This window comes from Podarcis tiliguerta (genome assembly GCF_965153285.1).
Source record: "Podarcis tiliguerta genome assembly, chromosome: 4".
NCBI lineage: Eukaryota > Metazoa > Chordata > Lepidosauria > Squamata > Lacertidae > Podarcis > Podarcis tiliguerta.
The window spans coordinates 47,148,042-47,168,421 of NC_139537.1; the positions used below are offsets into that span (position 1 = coordinate 47,148,042).

At 38.5% G+C, this 20,380-nt stretch overlaps 1 protein-coding gene across 3 annotated transcripts in view; it reads left to right on the plus strand.

Moving 5' to 3' along the window:
- The window catches only part of NCAM2 (neural cell adhesion molecule 2), a 193,650-nt gene that overhangs the window by 81,124 nt on the left and 92,146 nt on the right, over positions 1 to 20,380 (plus strand). For all 3 annotated transcript variants that reach the window (XM_083439234.1, XM_083439235.1, XM_083439233.1), the window contains exons 2-5: positions 12,502 to 12,576; positions 16,441 to 16,647; positions 17,265 to 17,408; positions 19,793 to 19,930. In XM_083439234.1, coding sequence (XP_083295360.1) covers positions 12,502 to 12,576; positions 16,441 to 16,647; positions 17,265 to 17,408; positions 19,793 to 19,930 — 564 coding nt within the window. The remainder of the gene's footprint in view (positions 1 to 12,501; positions 12,577 to 16,440; positions 16,648 to 17,264; positions 17,409 to 19,792; positions 19,931 to 20,380) is intronic.

The window sequence follows — 20,380 nt, forward strand, 5'->3', positions numbered from 1 at the left end:
CTGAAGTTTCAACCTAGGGCATAATTTTAGGACATTAGTGTTGCACTACTGTATATAATACTGCCCTGCAGGGTGTTTATTGATTCTCACTGGTGTCTTGAGTATGCAAGAATGGCAATCTGAAAATGCCTGTTCTGCTGGGGAAAAGGCTAATCCTTTTATATAAAAATTGTGACTGGAACCAAGAAACACTAGATGTAGCAATCACCTGAAATAGGACAAAGAATGAGAACCTGAGATTTGTAGGGCATAGCCGATTAAATTGGGGTGAATGGGTATTTCAAGGAGACTTTTAAACAATTTCTTTCCCCCCCTTTTTTGGAGTGTTAACTTACACTTATCACTGGCAGCTGTTCTTCTATTTTATCACTTTAATTATATTTTCCATTTTGTGCTTGTGGCAGCAGTGCCTGTCTTATTTATCCCCCAGGATGCCCTTGGAATGACACTACATGAACAATGTCCTCCATTGATAGTCACCATTCCCCACACCCTAAGGCCTGTCTTGGAATTATGCTACATCTCAATGTAGTCTTGTTTTTCAGGCAAGGAGCTGCTGCAAGAAAAGGAGAAATTGCAGGCATTCTCTAGCTGCCTATGGTAAATGCAGCTGAAACTTTTGGAGGGATTAAAAAAATGGTACTCCTCAAGAAGCACAAGTGCCTCTGGGGTTCATGGAAGTAGTTGTAAAGTGTTTTGGATTGTGGCGATTGATATCTAGGTATTGTGGATAAAACAAAAACCTCTCAATTTTATTGACACCAAGTGCTTTTTTAATCATTGTTTGAGCAAATTACCTCAAACAATTTTGTCATAGTCTAGAAAGAATTAGTTGCAGTTTCTGTTTTATCTAATACTCGTATAATACACTACCTTATTTAAATGCACCATATACATTTGCTCTTCAGTCTGGATAGCAGGTATGTGGAAAGCATTTTTTAATCAATTCAAAACCATTTGCACTACATATATTATACAAAAATATACCAGAGCACTTTTCAGGCATTCAAAAGTGGGCAATCCTGTGTATCCTTACTCAAACGTTAGTGGTAAAGTGTATGTAGTATATAAAGTAAAGTGTATGTAGAATTTACAATCTTAGAAATCTATGCTGTTTTATAGCTTCTATAGCTATGCTTCTTTTGTGTTGTTACATTATAGGAAACACTTATTTTCAATTTAAATTACACTTGCTAGAAATGTGCATTTTTTAACCTATGAATTGGTATAGTTTTAAAGATGAGAATTGGTATTTTTATTCTTACTTGTTGAATATGATTTCATTTTTAAAACAGTTGCTTTTCAAGACATTTCCCCAAGGATTTGCATGTATTTGAGATTAGTTGAAATACACTCCCCCCCACACACACAAAAGGGTGTCCACAAAATTCTGACAATGCATTTTAATTCTGAAGTTTACAGCCCTGTTGAGTTCTTTATTATATCTTCCTTATCTTTTTTTTTTTTAAAAAAAATATTGAACAATGAATGTCAAGTTAGTGGAAGGGCCATTAGTCCATCAGTGATAGTCCAACAGCATTTCAGCTAGAAAAACTGGAAATGAGTTCTGCATGTTGGTCATTTTTGTGGTAAAAGCCAACAACATTTTGCCAAATGTAGAATACCACTATCCATTGTTCATTTATTTCTTTTATTAGTTCATGCTTGATATGTAATCCAATTTTTATTCATGCATGTGTGCTTTATTTCAAGGAGAAATATACTAAAATAATATAATTCCTACTAAGCATGACCACCTAACTCTTTAATCCTCTTTATTAGTCAAATTTATTACACATTATAATTTTGAATCATAGTGAGTCCCCATGGATTTTCATTGTTTCTCCTGGCAATATCTCTAGTTGAGAGACTGAAAATGATTTCTAAACCTTCAAAAAACATTGGATTGAAATTGTGGGAATGTATCCTCTTCTTGTTTGCATGCAGGATACAAAATACAGTGTGTGCATTTGTGTGTGTAATTTTAGAACAAAAGGTGGGCCCACCAAACCTCCCCAGTTTGCCCATCATATGGTTTTTTCACAGACCACAATTACTTGTTCAGCACTTGATGTCACCTAATGTTATGTGTGGGATAGGTAAAAGTGTGGAGCCTAAATGAAACTTCTGAGTGCTTTGATTATTCTTCCTTTGCACCCACTGGCATAATTTAAAACACTTAAAATGGTTCTGTCACAGAAAAAGGCACCCAAGAGAAAAAAGTGTTGAATTGCAGTTGGAGGGAAAGAATTGGGAGAGCACTGCAAGTGGACTTCTGATTGTTCCTTTGAAATTGAATCACATGATGTCAGGTGATCAACAGGTGGGCTGCCCCTTCTACCTGTGAAAGGTCGGTTGGGGGACCTGGAAACTTTCAAAAAGATGGCATCTCATATCAAGGCTCAAAGCAAAATTGCTATTTCCTTCTCTCTCTCTCTGTCTCTCTCCCTCCTCTGTTTCTTCATAAAGACTGGAAATTATTTGGACTTAATCTATGATATCTGTTAGAAGAATTCTCTAATTTTTCCTCCACGGTATCCCTGTGGGGCATATCTTTGCCTCTTTCTTTCTTTCTTTCTTTCTTTCTTTCTTTCTTTCTAAAAATATTTCTTATTAAAGTTTTTCCTGGTTTACAAAAGCACACACATTGTCTCTTTCTTCAGGTTGTGTTTTCTACAGATCAGTTACATCTCTTGTGAAGCATTGGTGTTATATGCAGTATAGGGTTGGGAAGAAAAGAGGGGGGAGGGAGAGAGGGGGTATTAAAGCTTATGTTCTCTTATTTAGTGTATGTGTGGGGGGTTTGTGCAAGCGTCACTTGGGTAGGTTCTCGTTCTATTCACTTGTTATGTTTCCTTGTGGTGAGAGAGGTTGGGGTGGCCTAGGGTGTGGTTGATTGTCTTTGGTTGGCAGAAGTGAAGTTTGTGCATGGGGGGGTCGTTGAGTTAAGTTAGCCATGTTGAATATCTTTTCAATCTGGCTCTAGCAGGAAAGGACAAGGTGTGTATTAATAAGAACTTTTGCCAGTATGCACTTACTGTACAGAAAGTGTCCAGACAAGAGGTCACCAAACTCATTTAAAAGGTTTTAGTTACCCTTTCTTGATAAAGAAGTAGGAAACTCACACATGCTACAGTTTAGATTCAGAGTAAGCACTGTGAGCTAACCCTGGGTCTACAAATGCAAATGAATGATGTGGAAATGATGTGATGGACTGCTGCCATGGTATATAGAATTGTACTGCTGCATACTATTGGTGCAGGGCTCCATGTTTTTTTAGTTCTTGTCCATTTAAAAAATAATATAACTTCCCCACAAATACAAACCAGTCGATCAGGGAGAAACGTTTCATGGATTTTTGTGCTGATTTTCTTTCAGAAGGGAATTATAAAAACTATGGTTTTCCTACCTGCTGTTAGAAGTGGTGCATTCTATAATGCCACCTCCTTTTTCATAACTATCCTCAATCTTTAGTTACAATAGAAGCATTTTTTATTTTATTATTCTCTATTTCTTCAGAAAATATTAAGCAATTTTCTTAGCTATTTTTGGAGGGACAGGGTTAGTTGAGAGCAGATTTTCATGTAATTTGACTTTTTATGCCAATCTAAGGATTTTTATAATGTCTGGGCACTGAGGTCTCTTGCTTCTAGGCTCTAATTTATGGTGGTGTTCATTGATTTTGTGTATGTGCAAAACAAATTGCTTCTGGAAATATATTGATATATGAATATGGATCATATTCAGCTTTCTGGAATGGCAAACACCATGTGAGAGGTATATCTTGCCCTTTCAAAATCATCTTTATTTAGTTACTCATTACCTTTCCCCGTATTTGATTCTCTTCCATATTTTGTATAACAGATCTATATACCCCAGTAACTCATTAGCTTGTTAAATGATGATTTTTAAAAAGACATTCTGTGTTGGATATTAGAAAGATTGCTGGAAGGTTGTGTTTAGAGCAGGGATGAATCATTTATTATATTTTCTGTCTTCAGGGATTAGTGCTGATACTTGCATAGCCAAAATCCATCCACTTATTGGAAAAAAAGTTATGCACTTTTCATTAAGCGCTTACTTTATTAAAAAAAAGAAAAAGCAATCCCAAACAGGCAATAGATGTGTGACTACAGACATTGCAGAAGTAGATGCTATTATAAGAAAATGAGAAAAAAGAGCACAACAAAAGAAACCTGAGGTGGGGGGGACCCACAATAGACTGTGCCATACCATGCTCTGTGCAGTCATGCAGAAGAAAGGGGAAGGGAAAGGAGCAGGAAGAGAAGATAGCCCATATAAATGTATATACTTGTTCAAAGATATTAAAAGCATAAGAAGAACCCTGCTGGGCTAGGTCAAAGGCCCAAGCAGTTAGTTTAGTTTCCTGTTCTCACAGTGACCACACAGAGATGTCTTTGAGAATCCCATAAGCAGCACTTGAGTACACCAGTTTCCCCAAATCTTCAATTCTCAGGTTTGTTCTACCTGCTCCAACAGTGCAGGGAGAACAAAAACATGGCTAGATGCTTTATATTTCTTTAATCCTCTTTTAATGTCATCCCATTTTATTTGAAATAATTTACTCCATTTCAATACTGTCGCTTGAAACAAATGGCTCAATGCTAATTTGGAAACAATCATAGTTAAAGTGTAAATATTGGGGCATTAAAATAGCATGTACAGTAGTGCCATGCATAGCAGATCACTAATTACAAGCCTTTCACTCTTGAGTTGAGCCCAAGCACTTTTAGATTTTAGGCAACTTCTGCCTTTCCAGCACAGCATGCTGCTGCTTTGCCTAAAGGTAAAGGGACCCCTGACCATTAAATCCAATTGTGGACAACTCTGGGGTTGCAGTGCTCATCTTGCTTTACTGACCAAGGGAGCTGGCGTTTGTCCACAGACAGCTTCCGGGTCATGTGGCCAGCCTAAGCCACTTCTGGCGAACCAGAGAAGTGCATGGAAATGCTGTTTACCTTCCCGCTGGAGCAGTACCTATTTATCTACTTGCACTTTGACGTGCTTTTGACCTGCTAGGTTGGCAGGAGCTGGGACTGAGCAATGGGAGCTCACCCTGTCGTGGGGATTCGAACCACCGACTTTCTGAGCAGCAAGCCCTAGGCTTTGTGGTTTAGACCACAATGCCACCCACAGCCCACTGCTTTGCCTAGCAATTGCTTTAATGGCTGAAAAGTTTTAGTTCAACAATGTTTAAGATAAATTATAATTTACTGCATGCAAACAACTGAACATAATTCCATAGTGAACATTACATTTACATTCTTCTGTTAAAGATTTCAAATGAATCTGTTTTGATATGTAAAAGAGTAAGACCCTGCAATATTGTCTTTTTTTATTGTTGTTCTTATATAAAGAATATTCAGGCATTTACTGTAGGGAAAAGCAGTCATTTCATCAGAACATCCCACAGGGAATATGGTGCTGCAGTGTGGACAATGGCTTTTATTAATTTGCAAAGCAGCTTTGACATAGCTTGGAAAAGAGGATACAGTATTCCAAAAATGTTAAATAGAAGCCTTCTACTTAGAGTTTTAGGGATTTTTACTGCCCGCCATCTGCAGTTTTCCAGACCTCTGAATCCAAGCTACTACAAACAATGTTACGACCCCTGCAAAAAGGATGTTAGTACTATTAGACTTTTCTTCCTAGCAAGAATCCTAAGCACTTCATTAAAAAAAAAGTCCAAATTAAGTTCAAGATATGTAATAGAATTCTGACCCCAAATTACCTTAACTTAAAGTAATTGCACTGATTCTACAAAAAGTTCTCAGCAGTATAGTGTAATTCAAAATAAGTGTGGGCTTCCTACACCCCAGGGTGTATTTTCAAGAGAGCTGATTCACCGGTTCCAATTAAAATGAATGGGCAGAGATGAGCTTTTGTTCCTCTGAAAGTTAGGTTACAACTAATATTAATAATGTATGTGAAGCTAATCACATATTAATACAAATTTCTGTATTAAACTGAGCCAGGACACCAGGGGCCTTCTGAAAATGTTTATAGGTCCCATTTCTAATAATTGACTAACCAAAGTTATACACCTAGAATCGTTCATTAAAATTTTGGGTTTCAAGACTTCACTCAAAGCATTTCTCAATTTAGAGGGTAGCTACCAAATCCTAGGTGTGTAGCTGTGTTTAGTCAGGAATTAAGAATGTGCCCTATGAACATAGTTTTTCAAGGTCCATATAGGCCTTGAAAAATAGTACACACAATTTAGCATAAATAATGCTTTTTAAAAAACGGCATAGGTACTGAAAGAATACCAGCTTACTAAAGGTTGCATATAACAATATTCAGCACAGTATTACCATAGCAACTGATCAGGATGGGGCTAAGGATAGCAACTTCTCAGGTTGTGTCATTGAAACTGGAACTTACTTCTTAACATAATTGATCAAGCCAAAGTTCAGTATATTTAAGTGTCACTGATTTCAACAGAAGAAAATTAAGCTTGTGGTTAGGCTTCCTTTTAGATAAATTAGACTTTAAAATATTTACCTTTGACTAGGTAGTGCCATAAATTTTAAAAGTTTGTTGATTACAATGGGATTTAAATGCACCTAATTTGTTCTGGCTTGTTGCATCCATATATTTATTTTCTGTACCAAAGGATGAAACACTTGCATCACTCTTCTTACATTGGAAACATCTTGAAAATCCCATGGGCTGAATGAACTTTGTGTGACTTCTAGTTCAGTCCCATAAGTAGAGAAACTAAGATCACTTTGCCTGATGATACAACAAAGAATATTACACACAGTCAGGCTAGGAACATAATAATATCAGTATAATGAAGAGTAGTCATTGGTAAACAAGTTAGAATCACTCTTCAGAATTAGTCAACTTGTTTTCAGTTCATATTGATAAATCTCAGTGATTTTGTGAAGAAATCCTAAATTCTTAAATACATTTGATAACTGATTTAACAATAGATGAAAAAAAAATTCCTGTTTGAAACTTAATGGCAAACACTTAAAAAATACAACAAACATCCTTCATTACCTCTGGGACTCCGGAGACTGTTGTTTGCCAAATATGGGAGGAGGAAAAATAAACTCTAAATGACCTCAATAGAGTTTAAAGTTTTGTTTTGTCAAAACTGGCAAGTGCAGTGTACAGGACCTGTGGAAGTTTACACAATGCCATAAAGCTACTTGGGAGGATGGCAGAGGTTGCCATGCAGAGGACATTAATCAGACCAATCTTTCTCCTCCCACTGCAATAATTAATGATCACAGAATCATAGAATTGTAGGGTTGGAAGTGATTCCCTGCAATGCAGGCATCTTAACTAGATCATGCATTTTCTTGTTGACCTATTTAAATGTGCATAGGTTCTGTCTAAGAATATTTATCGATTCATCACACAATTGCATTTTTTGTGGAAACAGATTTGTTGATTTCAATGTATGTAAATAAGCAAGGCTGAGCATTCAGGGATGCAATTTTTGTGTTTTTGAACTCAAAAGCAAAGCAAAACACTTGAGCTCATCTTTAAAATAGAGTACACATTTATTACAGTGGGTCAAAATCACTTGGGAAGCTTCTACAATATGGTGCCTCCCAACTTCTCAAACAGGAAAGGTTTCATCTAAGGTTACCAGACATCCCCATTTCCCAGGGACAATCCCCAGATTTACAAATCAGTACCCATACAAAATCCATTGAAGTTGAAAAGTGTCCCCAGATTCATTGGGGGGGGGATCTGGTAAAGACTCTCCTCCCTGGAAGGGAGGGGAGTGGTTGTGGGCGGGAGCCCGAGCACTGCCCCTTGCAGGGGGCAGCCGCCCCCTGCTTTCCCTGTTACCTGGCTGGCGCCCCGCCCACTGACCGGCACCCAATCGGGAGCCGGCAGGGGGCGTGCCCAGGTAACTTCAAGTTACCACGCCAGCCCTCTCCCCGGCCTCATTTTCTCTTCGCCCGCCGAGAGTCACCCACCCTCCACTCCCTTCAGCTTAGGGTCTCGACCTTGCTATGGACCTTAGGTTGGTCGCCCTGGTTAGGCGGGGGGCCTGGTAGGAGTTTTTCCACATGGCATTAGGCCATTTGGTTTTTTCGCCTGCCTCGTAGCAATCGTCACAACTTTCGTGGTATTGGTGGGTAGGTTAGGCATTGGATTATGGTGTTGTGGTGTGTTGGAAGGCTAGGTGTGGCCATCGCCTACGCCTTCAATTTTGGGTATTCCGTTAAAGGAATCCAGCGGTCGTGTATTCTGTCCGATGCCTGCTTGGCGGGAGGCCATGGCACGACCCCCGGTGGCATCAGGGGAGAGCCTATAGTTGTATTAGCATCAACAGGCTCCGCCTACTGGTGATTCAACCCCTGTGGTGGATATCCAATGCCTAAGCCAATACCTTTTCACTGCTGTAACCAATAAAGTTGTGGCCTTTTCATGCCCATAAACCATATATCACGTGTCCTCGTGCATTCATTCCCTCTCCGCGGGGGTCGGGTCCTCGAACCACAACCTTAGTTTAATCATTACATCCAGTACTGTCACATACCTGTCTAAAAGTCAGTTCTATTATTGTTGTAGTAGTAATAATAATAATAATAATAATGAGAAGAAACACTTCTATCTTGACAGCAGGTCATATATGGAGCCTGTTTATATGGCAATCACGTGGTACAGCATGGGTATAGAGTTACTTCAATGGAGAAACATTTCCAGTGGGAAGGGGAATTTTGAGAATGGGTTCTAGGAGTAGGAACGATTCATTTTTCTAGCTTTTAGAAATAGAGAAACATATTATTACACATCTACACATTTCAGATAATATTTGAATTGACTGTTGTTGGATATCACTTAGTAACAATCAATAGCATATTATGAAAATGGAATTTACTATCTTACATTTTGTTTTTAATGGCTTAAGGTTGTTCACTGAAAAATAAGAAAATAATTATTGTAGAATATGTCTGTAGGATACCAGGGGTACCTTGCAGTGGTAGCTTGGTTGTCAAATGGCTTGGCTCCTGAAAAAATTGGCTCCTGAACACTGCAAACCCAGAAGTGAGTGTTCTGGTTTGCGAACACTTTTTGGAAGGCAAACGTCTGACATGGCTTCCGCGGCTTCCGATTGAGTGCAGGAAGCTCCTGCAGCCAAATGGAAGCCATGCCTTGGTTTTCGAATGGTTCCGGGAGTCAAACGGACTCCCAGAATGGAGTAAGTTTTACAACTAAGGTACCACAGTAATTAAAGAGATATGGAGAAATAGAAAATTGGAAAAGGATAATTAACTTTCGATATAGTGCACAAGCAACTTGAGAAATATAATGTGTAAATTGAGATACTAAGGGTACTATATAACAATACTTCCCTTTTCTATCCTCTCCCCACACCTCTAAAAAATCTACTCTAGGATCCCCCAATGCTTCAGCAGATCTTGAGGGTGCATAGGGGACTGCAGGGTAGAGGAGGAGGAAGTGCTGTTGTATGTCACTCCAGTTTACATGTCACTCAAGCTGACTGTATGAGGGGCTTAAAGAAGTGGTGTTAAGTGTTACTCTAGAAGCAGATATGAATGCACACTGGTGGGATGTCTAAACCAGCTAGAAGTTCCCTAACACGCCTCTTTACAGATCCACTGCAGTTATTGTTCCACCAGCAGAGAGGAGAAACATGTGTGGTGTAATGTGTTCCTCCATTGTTGTCAAGAGGTAGGAAGGGCCGTTCACCTCCCCACTCTGACCATAGTAAACCAGCAGGGGGATGGATGTGATAGATGCTCCACAAGTGAATAAGCATGGGCTGCACAACTGATCTTCTCCTGCCTTTCATGCAGTAGCTTCATCACATCATCTTAGTACTTCCTGTCGTGTCTTTACAGCTTTACATCTGGTCATGACATAAAACTTTTTTGGACACTGATATCCCTTCAGAATATTTTCATTTTAATTAAATGTCATACTTCAAATAACTGATGAGAGAACATTCCATGAACCGGTAATAGAGTTTGCTTAACTACCTCATAAGCACAGATTGCTCAACTAATCACTAAGGAAATACTTTTCGATTCTAATCTGCATCAGGGATTTATTTATTTTTAATTCTCTCAAACCGTATTTACATAAAGCCTTGCCAGAAATAATGCTTCTGGCTGGGCTGGGGAAAGAGGGCATATGGTATTTTTTTGTTTTCTATTTTATAATTATTAAATAACCATATGTAGAACATGTGTTTATATTCTTTCCTTTATTCTGTTACTACTAGAGTTGTGCCTACATTTATAAGTGTAGTTTAATTTTTTTAATACCAGTGCCTTTAAATTCTATTCCTCCTCATGTTGTTTAAGTTGAGGAGCAATCTGTGCCAACTGAATATTAGTGTATTCAGTAATCCTTGGAAATTCAGTCTTCTTCAAATTTTGCAGTGTGGTTCTCCAGCCACCTCATGGAAGGTGATGAAAAGGAAGAGAGATGGGCTGAAGCTAACATATTCATCTCAACGTTTTCCTCCTCATGGAAGATCTTACTCCATTTCCATAATGCCTGAATAGGTTTTCTGCTGTGCTGTGCTGTCTGTCGGTGTAGCATCACAATACTACAGGTTGCATCCAATGCAAGCAAATATTGAAGTCTCTTTTGCCATGTCCCATACTGCTCTGAAGTGTCCCCAACCCTCAGAAATATATTTTTGGTAGCCCAGGGGATTCCTCCGGGTAGGGAAGGGGGACATAAACAACACTAGGGTGCCCTTCTTGCTTCACTGCATCCCATTAAAAACAATGAATGATTTCAATGTGAAGCATAATTAATCAGGGATAACTTTTTAACCACTACAAAAATGCACTCATTAATCTAGCCTATTAATCAGCTAAACATTGCAGATAGGCCCATTGCTATTGATCTATTTGTTGTTGTTGTTGTTGTTGTTGTTGTTGTTGTTGTTGTTGTTATATCCCACCATCAGGCTGGGTTTCCCCAACCACTCTGGGTGGCTTACATAACATATAAAAACATAGTAAATGTTAAACATTAAAAACTTCCCAATTCAGGGCTGCCTTCAGAAGTCTTCTAAAAATTGTGTAGTTCTTTATCTCCTTAACATCTGATGGGAGGGTGTTCCACAGGTAGGGTGCCACTGCTGAGAAGGCCCTCTGCCTGGTTCCATGTAACTTCACTTCTTGAAGTGGGGGAACTGCCAGAAGACCCCCAAAAGAGGACAATTTCTACTTTCTGCATGCAGTTTCGAACTTTTTAGAAGCCAGCATCACCAATTTAGTCAGAATTCTGTTTTCCTGTTTTAATTGTATGTCGCTCAGAACCATGGTCTTCTGTCCCCTTTCAATAAACATGATATTCTGTTTCATTGGCAATGAGTGAGTTTTAAGCTTTTATGGTAGAAAGCAGGGCACAAATGGGATTTTTATTTTTCACTAACCTTTGGAAGCTCTGTCTCTCTGTCATGGTCCTACTAACTTTCAGGGTTCCTCATACATGCAATGAAGTAAAGAAAAAAAATAGAGATGTAGCTGCACACTAAACATTAATATTTAGTTCATTTTATAGCTGAGAGGAAAGCTGTAGCTTGTTGACTGCAAACAGACTGGGCACAGAATCATTTTGTAAGCAACTGTTATGATAGTTCTGCTAACGGGAAGGTTGAGTAGTGAGCAAGATGGATTTCTTTAAACAGAATATGACTCCTTTTGCAAATGAAAAATATTTTAAAGTGTTATGAAAATTTTGTAACTTGTCGGGGCAGAGGGACCTACATTGCAGCTGAGAACCAATGTTAACTAACATTAATGGTAAATGGGGTATTTTTCTGATTCCATTAAGAAACCTTCAAGAGAACTGCTTTTGGTTAGAGAAATATGGATATACCCCACCGTTTCTTGACCTTTCTTGATTTTTTATTCACCCTAGTCTGCTAACATTGGCTTGTAGTAAACACATCCCAATGGCAAAATTCTATGCATTTCAGGGTCATATTTTTTTTTATTTTTTTTTTGCCACAGGTGGTTTTGTTGTTTTGTTTCCAGAAGGAAAATAGCAAGTGGCAACTGGCTGTTATTTGGGGACATTGTGCAGGTAACAATCTGTGACAATGTCACTCAAGGACTGCCATTTAGGTCTACTTATGTGTGAATTATTTAGACACCATTGAGTTCATCTAGCGTAGTCTGGATTTAGCTAAATGTATTTAAAAATTAATAGATGGTGTGATGTGTTTAGAATAACATGATTGCCTCTTTTAAAAAATCTCATTAGCTGTTTTTTCCCCTTCTTTTTTATACATGAGTATGTCTGCCCCTTATATTTGGATTCTGCTTCTAAATATTGGTCTGTGGCGCTTGTTACTTAGAAGTATTCCAAGAGGTAGGGTGTAAGGCTCTTTCAGAGAGGAATCTAATTTGTAGGGACATGATTCTATTTATGGTTTTAATATGTGGAAGTCTTTCTCTTTGTGGACATATGGAAAATTCTGCTTCAATAATAATAATAATTTTATTTTATTTTATTTTGCAGCACTTTTACAGGTGTCAATTTCCCTCAGCAAGGTAGAAGTCAGTGTGGGTGTATCCAAATTCTTCACATGCACAGGTATGTATATTTGCTTAATTTCAACTTGACTTCTATCCCTTTTCACGTGTGACTAGTGTGTACACCAATTGGAGGCAAGCAGCTAAGCGTCGGGATGGTTAAGGAAGTGTAACAAAGTTGTTCATTGCAACAATCACTGACTAGTGATTGGCCTGATAGGAATGTATTTGAGGCTTGGAATCTAAGATTGGAGAATATGGGGCAAGGCAATATCTTACATAGATATCAGTGAAAGAAGAAGCTATGAGCTGATGGAAGGAAGTAAGTGGTTGAGCAAGGAAATTTCAAATATTTATGGTCCTCCTGCCTGGTCATAAGACCCTTCCTGGAACCAGATGTGTGCTGGAGTTTTATGAGGAAGAGTGCAGTTTCAACCTAATATTTTGTAATATTTTTGACATTATTTTTTGAGAACCTGGATTCTTAATGTTGTGTGCACTTTATATTTCATTGTATTATTTTAGATTATATATAGTTACATACCAATATAGGTACTCTCTGGTCTACAGGAAGCCTGGTCCTGCAGAGCTTTTATGAAAGCAAAAAAATATATTTGTAGGCATTAGAAAGCAGCTACTCCATGTAATGTTTCTAGGGGTTGCTCGTGCGTAAGCTTGTCCCAACCTCTGGCTGGGTTACCTGAGTGAACCTTTCCTGTCCGGGCAGCCACTCGCCCGTGACTGTCTCAATCGCTGGCAGAATCCGTCAGTGGGCGTTTCTTAAACTTCTTCCAGCAAAGAAGCTCTTTGACGCCAAGTCTCCACCTACTCTCCCTGCGCGGAAGCCTTCTGCGCAAGGAGGGCGTAGGCAGCGGAGGACCTCTACTCTCCCCGCTGGTCCCCGGCAAGGAGTCATGGGACCGCCTCGCCGATTCCCCCATCTGCCCCCCTTCTCCACTGGAGCTACGTTGATTCTCTTCCCCAGAAGATGGGCTGCCTCTCCCACTCCCAGGACGCTCTCTGGGATCCCTTTGGAGCTTGCTCTCTCCCTCGGACACTGATGGCAGTTTCCTGACACTCCACTTGAGAATAATGTCTGACATTATTTTGATTTGATTGATTGGAAAATGGTCCCTGATCTTTGCACGAACTGTATAAATTACGTATTCTCCCACTCTACCCCCCCCCCAATGGCATTGAACTGTGTGGAATGTGCTTTACTTGAATTGTGTTTTCTCATCATTCAGTGCCATGTGGTGATCACAGGCACCTGGTGAAACGGTCCCTTAAATGCAAACTTTCAGAAGTGAAGATTCCTCTCTATGGGTCTGGAGTCACTAGTCTAAGGAGCAAAAGGGGAGGGTGAGAACTTGGCTGCCTCAGGTAGAACAGCATATAGCGCTCCCTTCAAGTCAGTTGGTATACTTGAAGCAAAAAAAAAATCAAAAAAAATCGCACAAGCACTTCCTTCCCTTCTTGGCAGTAAAATACAATAGAAATTTTCTATCTTTTAAAGTATTGTTGTGATTTTTTTCAGTTTTATTGTTTTATCTTTTTGTAAACTAATTATGTATAGATAGATAGATAGATAGATAGATAGATAGATAGATAGATAGATCTAGATCTTTATTGATATATGTTATGTGTGCCAGCATGGTTGCTTGAGAGCAAACAGGCAAGACTCCTCGTTGGTCTTTTCAAGGCTTTATTATCTGTCCAAAACGTTCACAATGCAGATTGACTAAATTCCATGTCTGCTCAGTCGCTAGCAGAATCTGAGAGTGGGCGGTCCTTAAATCTTCCCCCAGCAGACCTCCCCTCTCTGCGTGAAAACCGACTGCACAAAGAGAGCGTGGGCAGAGGGGGACCTGCCTCCCCCCCGCTTTGTTCATGCTCAGTGCTGTGGCTCTCCCTTGCATCCTCCGAGCCCTGCACCCCTTCCCCACTGGAGGCGTGGCTTTCTTCCTCCGCAGAGGAAGTGCTGCTTCTCACGATCTTTGGAGGCTCCCTGTAACCTAACTGGCCTTCCACCTCTCGCCTCTGAGCTGATGGCAGTTCCCTGACAATATCTATTGATATATATATAAAATTAAGCAGTATGTAAATTTTATGATGATGGCAACGATGTCAATGATAAATTAAAAAACTAATAATTTGCTTCTCTTTCATGGCTCCCAAAATAATGCAGGCACCACCTCTAAATAATGGTAGAGCCAGCCCTGGGTAGGAATTGAGTTTTTCATATTGAAGCAGCCAGTTTGCAGAAGGTGCAAACTAAGGCAATTAAATGAGAGAAGAACTGAGCTGGTCGGAAACATTAGTGGCACTGAGCATGACCTCTTTTCACTTCTGAAAAGATAGCAAGAATAGAGTTGCTCTCTATTTTACTGGATGTGCTCCTGAGCTTTTCATAGTAACCCTTTGTATAGAAATTTAGAGGGGAATCTTTTCCTGGTACTTAGATCACTGAGATCTACCTGTTCTGCAAATGCATTACAAAGCATTAAAAGTGTATAATGAACTGAAACATTGAGAGATGTTCTGGCACTAATAATTCAGTGGCTACTGAATAAATTAAACTATCTGAACAATGTTCATTTAATGAGTACAGGTATTGGTGGAATTTCCTTCTAAGCCTTCACTCTGAAAATCACATTTCCACTGCATTTATGCTTCAGAATCTCTGCAATGTGCTTCCAAGTGAGATTTGAAAGGAGTTGATTTTACTGTCATATCATAGCCAGGAGACAATGAGATATCCCATTAGAATTTAAGTATACATTATTAGGTCTATAAACCATGGGGTCACTACCTTCTAACTTTGAAATGATATTAGGACAGGAGAAAGTACAAAGTTCATTCCATGTAATTATTTTTATGGCTACTCATTCCGACCAATTGAATTTTGAGTTAATGGCAGATAATTAAAGATTATTACAAAAAGAAGTAATACAAACAAAACCTAGCTAATCAAATGTCAACCACTAATGAATAATTTGTTCCTGAAAATATTCTACATTTCAGTTGTTTTATTCAAATAATAGATAGAATGATTGGTTTTTTTATTTTGTTGTTTTTAGAGTTTGTTTTTCAAAATTATATCAATGCAGGAATGGATGCTCGGGCAATGACACAAAGGCAGAAAGACTCGATTGTCTATCATTTTGGAAACAAATGTCATTAGCAGAACTAGCAAAACAAGCAGAACTGGTAAAAACAAAGTGATATAGTACTTTTTAGCATCCTTTCCCTGAAGCATTGTGATTGCAGAAACCCAATTAAATTTTTTCCGCTTTCCCACTTTTACAATGGAATTTCATTACATTGGAATCTTGGGAGAAATGGTTTGATTTTTGCAGGCACACTGTCCACAGATATAAAAACAAAAGTATCTCCAAATCACTTTAGTTGTTCTTGCTTCAGTTCAAGGCACTTCAGACAGATTCCTCTTTGGTTTGGACAACCCTAGGCTTGCCATACACCCGGAAAATCCCAGACATGTCCTCTTTTGGGGGGCCTACATCCCCATCTCTCTCTCTTCTTTTGAATTTTATAAGAAATGCCTGGGTTTTAGGGGGCTTTATTTTGGCGAGATTGCAAAAAAAGTTGTTGAGCTTTTATTTTTTGCAGGATGACCCAAATTTTTACTTCTTGAAATATGGGAATCCTAGACAAGCCTGAAACCTGCCATTTTGTGTTGCTTGTTTCTAATTTAGGATTTAGTAAAATCAGATGCACACCGCTAACAAAATCAAAATTCTGGAAGACCCCTACTGGGCATGATATTGTGAGACTGCTTGATATTGTCCCAAAATATAGAACCAAACTGATGCACATGAGCATAGCATATTTTAAAGAAATGTATCTGATACCTTGTCCATTATTCATTATGTACATTGTTGTCTTTCTTTCTTCTTTCCTTTAGTAATTGGTGAGGCTGAGAGTATAGATTGGTACAATCCACAAGGAGAGAAGATTGTATCTAATCAAAGAGTGGTAGTACAGAAAGAAGGTGTCAGATCACGGTTAACAATCTACAATGCCAATGTGGAAGATGCTGGAATATACAGGTGTCAAGCAACAGATTCTAGAGGACAGACTCAAGAGGCTACTGTTGTTTTGGAAATTTACCGTAAGTAAAATCCAAAGATGAAAATAAATTCAGCAGTAAGGCTTCTCTTCCTTCATGTTGTACCGAAAATGATGAATATAAGTGCTCTGTAAACTTTATATCAAAAGTATTCATTATATTGGGGCTACTCAGTGCTAAGTATTGTATGCACTCAACGATTACTTTGAAGTAAGCAAATTTTCTTATATATATTTGTATTAGATGGCAGCAGAAGACTTATTTATAGTAATTGGTCACGTCTAAATGACTAAACAACAACAATGGTTTACTTTTAACTTGAAATAGTTTTGTCTTTGTTAATAGAAACTTGAAGTATTCTGGTATTTTTGAAAACAAATTTGATGTGATTTAAAAAACAACAACAATCAAGCAGTGTATGACTTTTATGAAATAAATAAATATTATAGCACTGATGCCCTGCTGTATATTTTTCCATCAACCTTGTCTTTTTGCTGCAACAGAACAATACGATAATCGTACTTACCCAACTTGCATGTGAAATACTTTTAACACTTTAAAGTGCAAAGTAAATTCTCTTTGTCACCTAAGTAATGTACTTTGGAATTCTCAGCAAATGGTAGAAGCTACTAACTAAGCTGTCTTTCCTTCTTTCTTAGAAAAGCTCACATTCCAAGATATCTCATCCCCACAAGAATTTGTACAGGGAGAAGATGTACAAGTCATTTGCCGTGTTACTAGTTCACCTGCACCTATTGTCAGCTGGTTGTATCAAAATGAGGAAGTCTCAAATATTGCTGACAGTTAGTATTTTGGTAACTCTTTAAATTATCTGTTTTCATTCTACATTCAACCAGTTTAAAGGCACTTATGTTAATGTTCTGATATAGAAATGAAACACCTATTGTGTTAGCAAAATAATGAGTAACATGTGGTCATTGAGATGTTATATTGCTGGAGATGGGGACTGCAATTAATGTTACTATTAAATTGCGATGCAGTCCTTTTCCTGATATATCCCTCTGAAATTTAATTTTCCATTGCAAATAAAGGTAAATAGCTTAGGGATTGGCAAATGAAAGCCACAAGATAAAACTGGCCAAAAACAAAACAAAACAAAAACCCTGGTGACTACTTGGGTCCTATGTACAACTCAGTGATGAAAGAAATTTCCCAGAGAAGTGGTGGTTGTGGCCACAGGACTATCTACCTGGTTATTTTAGACTCTGTGTTGTTTGAGACTTCTCTGCTCAGGATCCCTCTTGAACTTACAAACTGACTGTGATTGGTACCTTCTTGTTAAGTACCCCACAGTTAGGTAGACTCTTGCCAAGTACAAAAATAAATAATTCTAGTCAACAGCTGTGGGAAGACATTTGTAGATTTTTAGCTTTTAAACTTGGTTGTAAATTAGGTTAGTCATGGAGACCAATAATTCAAGAACTGTCGTGTTAATCTTCATTTGTTTGGTCTTTGGATTAAACCCCCAAGACCATATTTTTTCTCATACATGACTTCAATACTACTTTAATTTCTATACTACCTTAGTAAATTCTGAAAAATAGCTAAAATATGCTGAATTAAACATCAGGAAAATGACTGAATTTTAACAAAAGATATACCGTATTTTTCGCTCTATAAGACGCACCAGACCATAAGACGCACCTAGTTTTTGAAGGAGGAAAACAAGAAAAAAAATATTCTGAATCTCAGAAGCCAGAACAACAAGGGGGATAGCCTCGCAGCGAAAGCAGCGATCCCTCTTGCTGTTCTGGCTTCTGGGATAGCTGTGCAGCCTGCATTCGCTCCATAAGACGCACACATATTTCCCCTTACTTTTTAGGAGGTAAAAAGTGAGTCTTACAGAGCAAAAAATACGGTAAATATCTGCTCTATGGTTGTTGGATTTTGCCATGATTTGGAGCATTGAATTATTCTTTCTTTGTCTTCTGCTATCCTATTTTCCATCAGTCAGTTGATTCTGGATTATTTAAATCATTGTGGAAGCTTTATAAGTGATACATTGGAAGAGAGGTAGGGCAGTGGATTCAGCAAGTGGCCAGAACCTCTCCTTCCTAACCCCCCTGCAGAACATCTTTGACAGGTGGGCAGGACCTCCACTGGTCAGTCACCTGACTTTATATCAGGTTGCAACCATTTGAAGTTGATTGGCACTGGGAATGTGCGTGCCAACAGGCTTGCTGTTACTGACGATTAGCAGTTACATTGAGTTACAGCAGCTACATTTTCCATCTGCAGGTGGTATCTGGAAAGCAAAAATGTCTGTTTGCAGATGTGCTATGAAACATCACCTGCAAACAATAGGGGGTCTTACTCAACATTGATCCCCCTCAGCAGCATACATACCCTAGTGGGGTTCTCTGCCAATGCTTTTGAGCTTGCATTATTCCTTTGGAGCTGCACCCTTACCTACCTCACACCCAAGAGGAGGTTTGGGGTATATTGGCATGGTTTGGGTGAGAACAGCCTTGTGGACCAGCTTGGACTGACCCCTGCATTATGAGTTCAACAACCTTCATTGGTGGCAAAAAGTTAAAACTTCAAAACCATGAGCTATCTCACTCTCCTGATATCAGTTACATGGTAGAGCCATGCAACAGTTCAGTGTGTGGAAAAGTCATATAACAGAGACTTATAATAATCATTGAGAATCTGTAGATAAATTCATATATAACCTTCTGATCGCCAATGTGGTTCATTTTCTGTGCTTGTTGGGCAACCACTTGCACATGTCCAAGCCAACTAGCATAGCCAGAGGTCAGAATGATAGGAACTGCAGTGTAGCAATGTCTGGAGGGAACCAGGTTGGCTTTCCCTAACTTCTTTATCTCTCTTCCTGCCTCTGTTGTTCTTTTCTTTCCTGCCTCCCTTTTCCTTGTTCTGATATTCATTTCTTGTTAGGAAAGTTTGTGAGGTATGATGGGTCAGATGATCTGTAGTTTATAAGAGGTACATTTGTTAATTTTTTTTAAAAAGACAACATGAAGCATTTGATATAGGATAACTGAGCTTCTAGAATTACATTTTACTTGTAAATTGAAGTATGTTTTGTTGATGAGCTCTCTGATAGTATAGCAGAATAGTTTAAATTTTATCAATTCACAATCATGTTCACAGCAGTGCCTTCACTTACTGATACTATTTTATATCTTACATGCCTTTCCAGATAGGTTTGCCATGCTGCCAAACAATAATCTTCAAATTCTTAAAATCAATAAAAGTGATGAAGGTGTTTACAGATGTGAAGGAAGAGTAGAAGCCAGAGGGGAAATTGACTTTCGGGATATCATTGTACTTGTAAATGGTAAGAAGCAAAACTGAACAGTTCTACACACACACACACACACATACAGAGAGAGAGAGAGAGAGAGAGAGAGAGAGAGAGAGAGAGAGATGGATGCCTGTTTTTGTGTGTTAAAATAATTCTGCTTAGCACCAAACAAAATATTACGTAAATCTAAAATATCACCCTTTATGTGTGGCCCTCAGTGCTTTCTCTTTCCTTGTTATTACCACAAAATATGCTGTAGCTTACTCTAAGTGTGTAAATAGCTGAGGTCTGGCCAAAGTCATGAACAAAATCAATTTTTCTAATACTATAATATCAAGGTAATAGTCTACCATTGAGTTCACATTCCAGTTTATAATAGAAATTGGGCTAGATGTTACATTGGGAGAACCTCCACTTATATAATTCAGAATAATCAAGGATTCAATATTATGCTCATTACTGTAGCAACTTTATCAGCTTGTT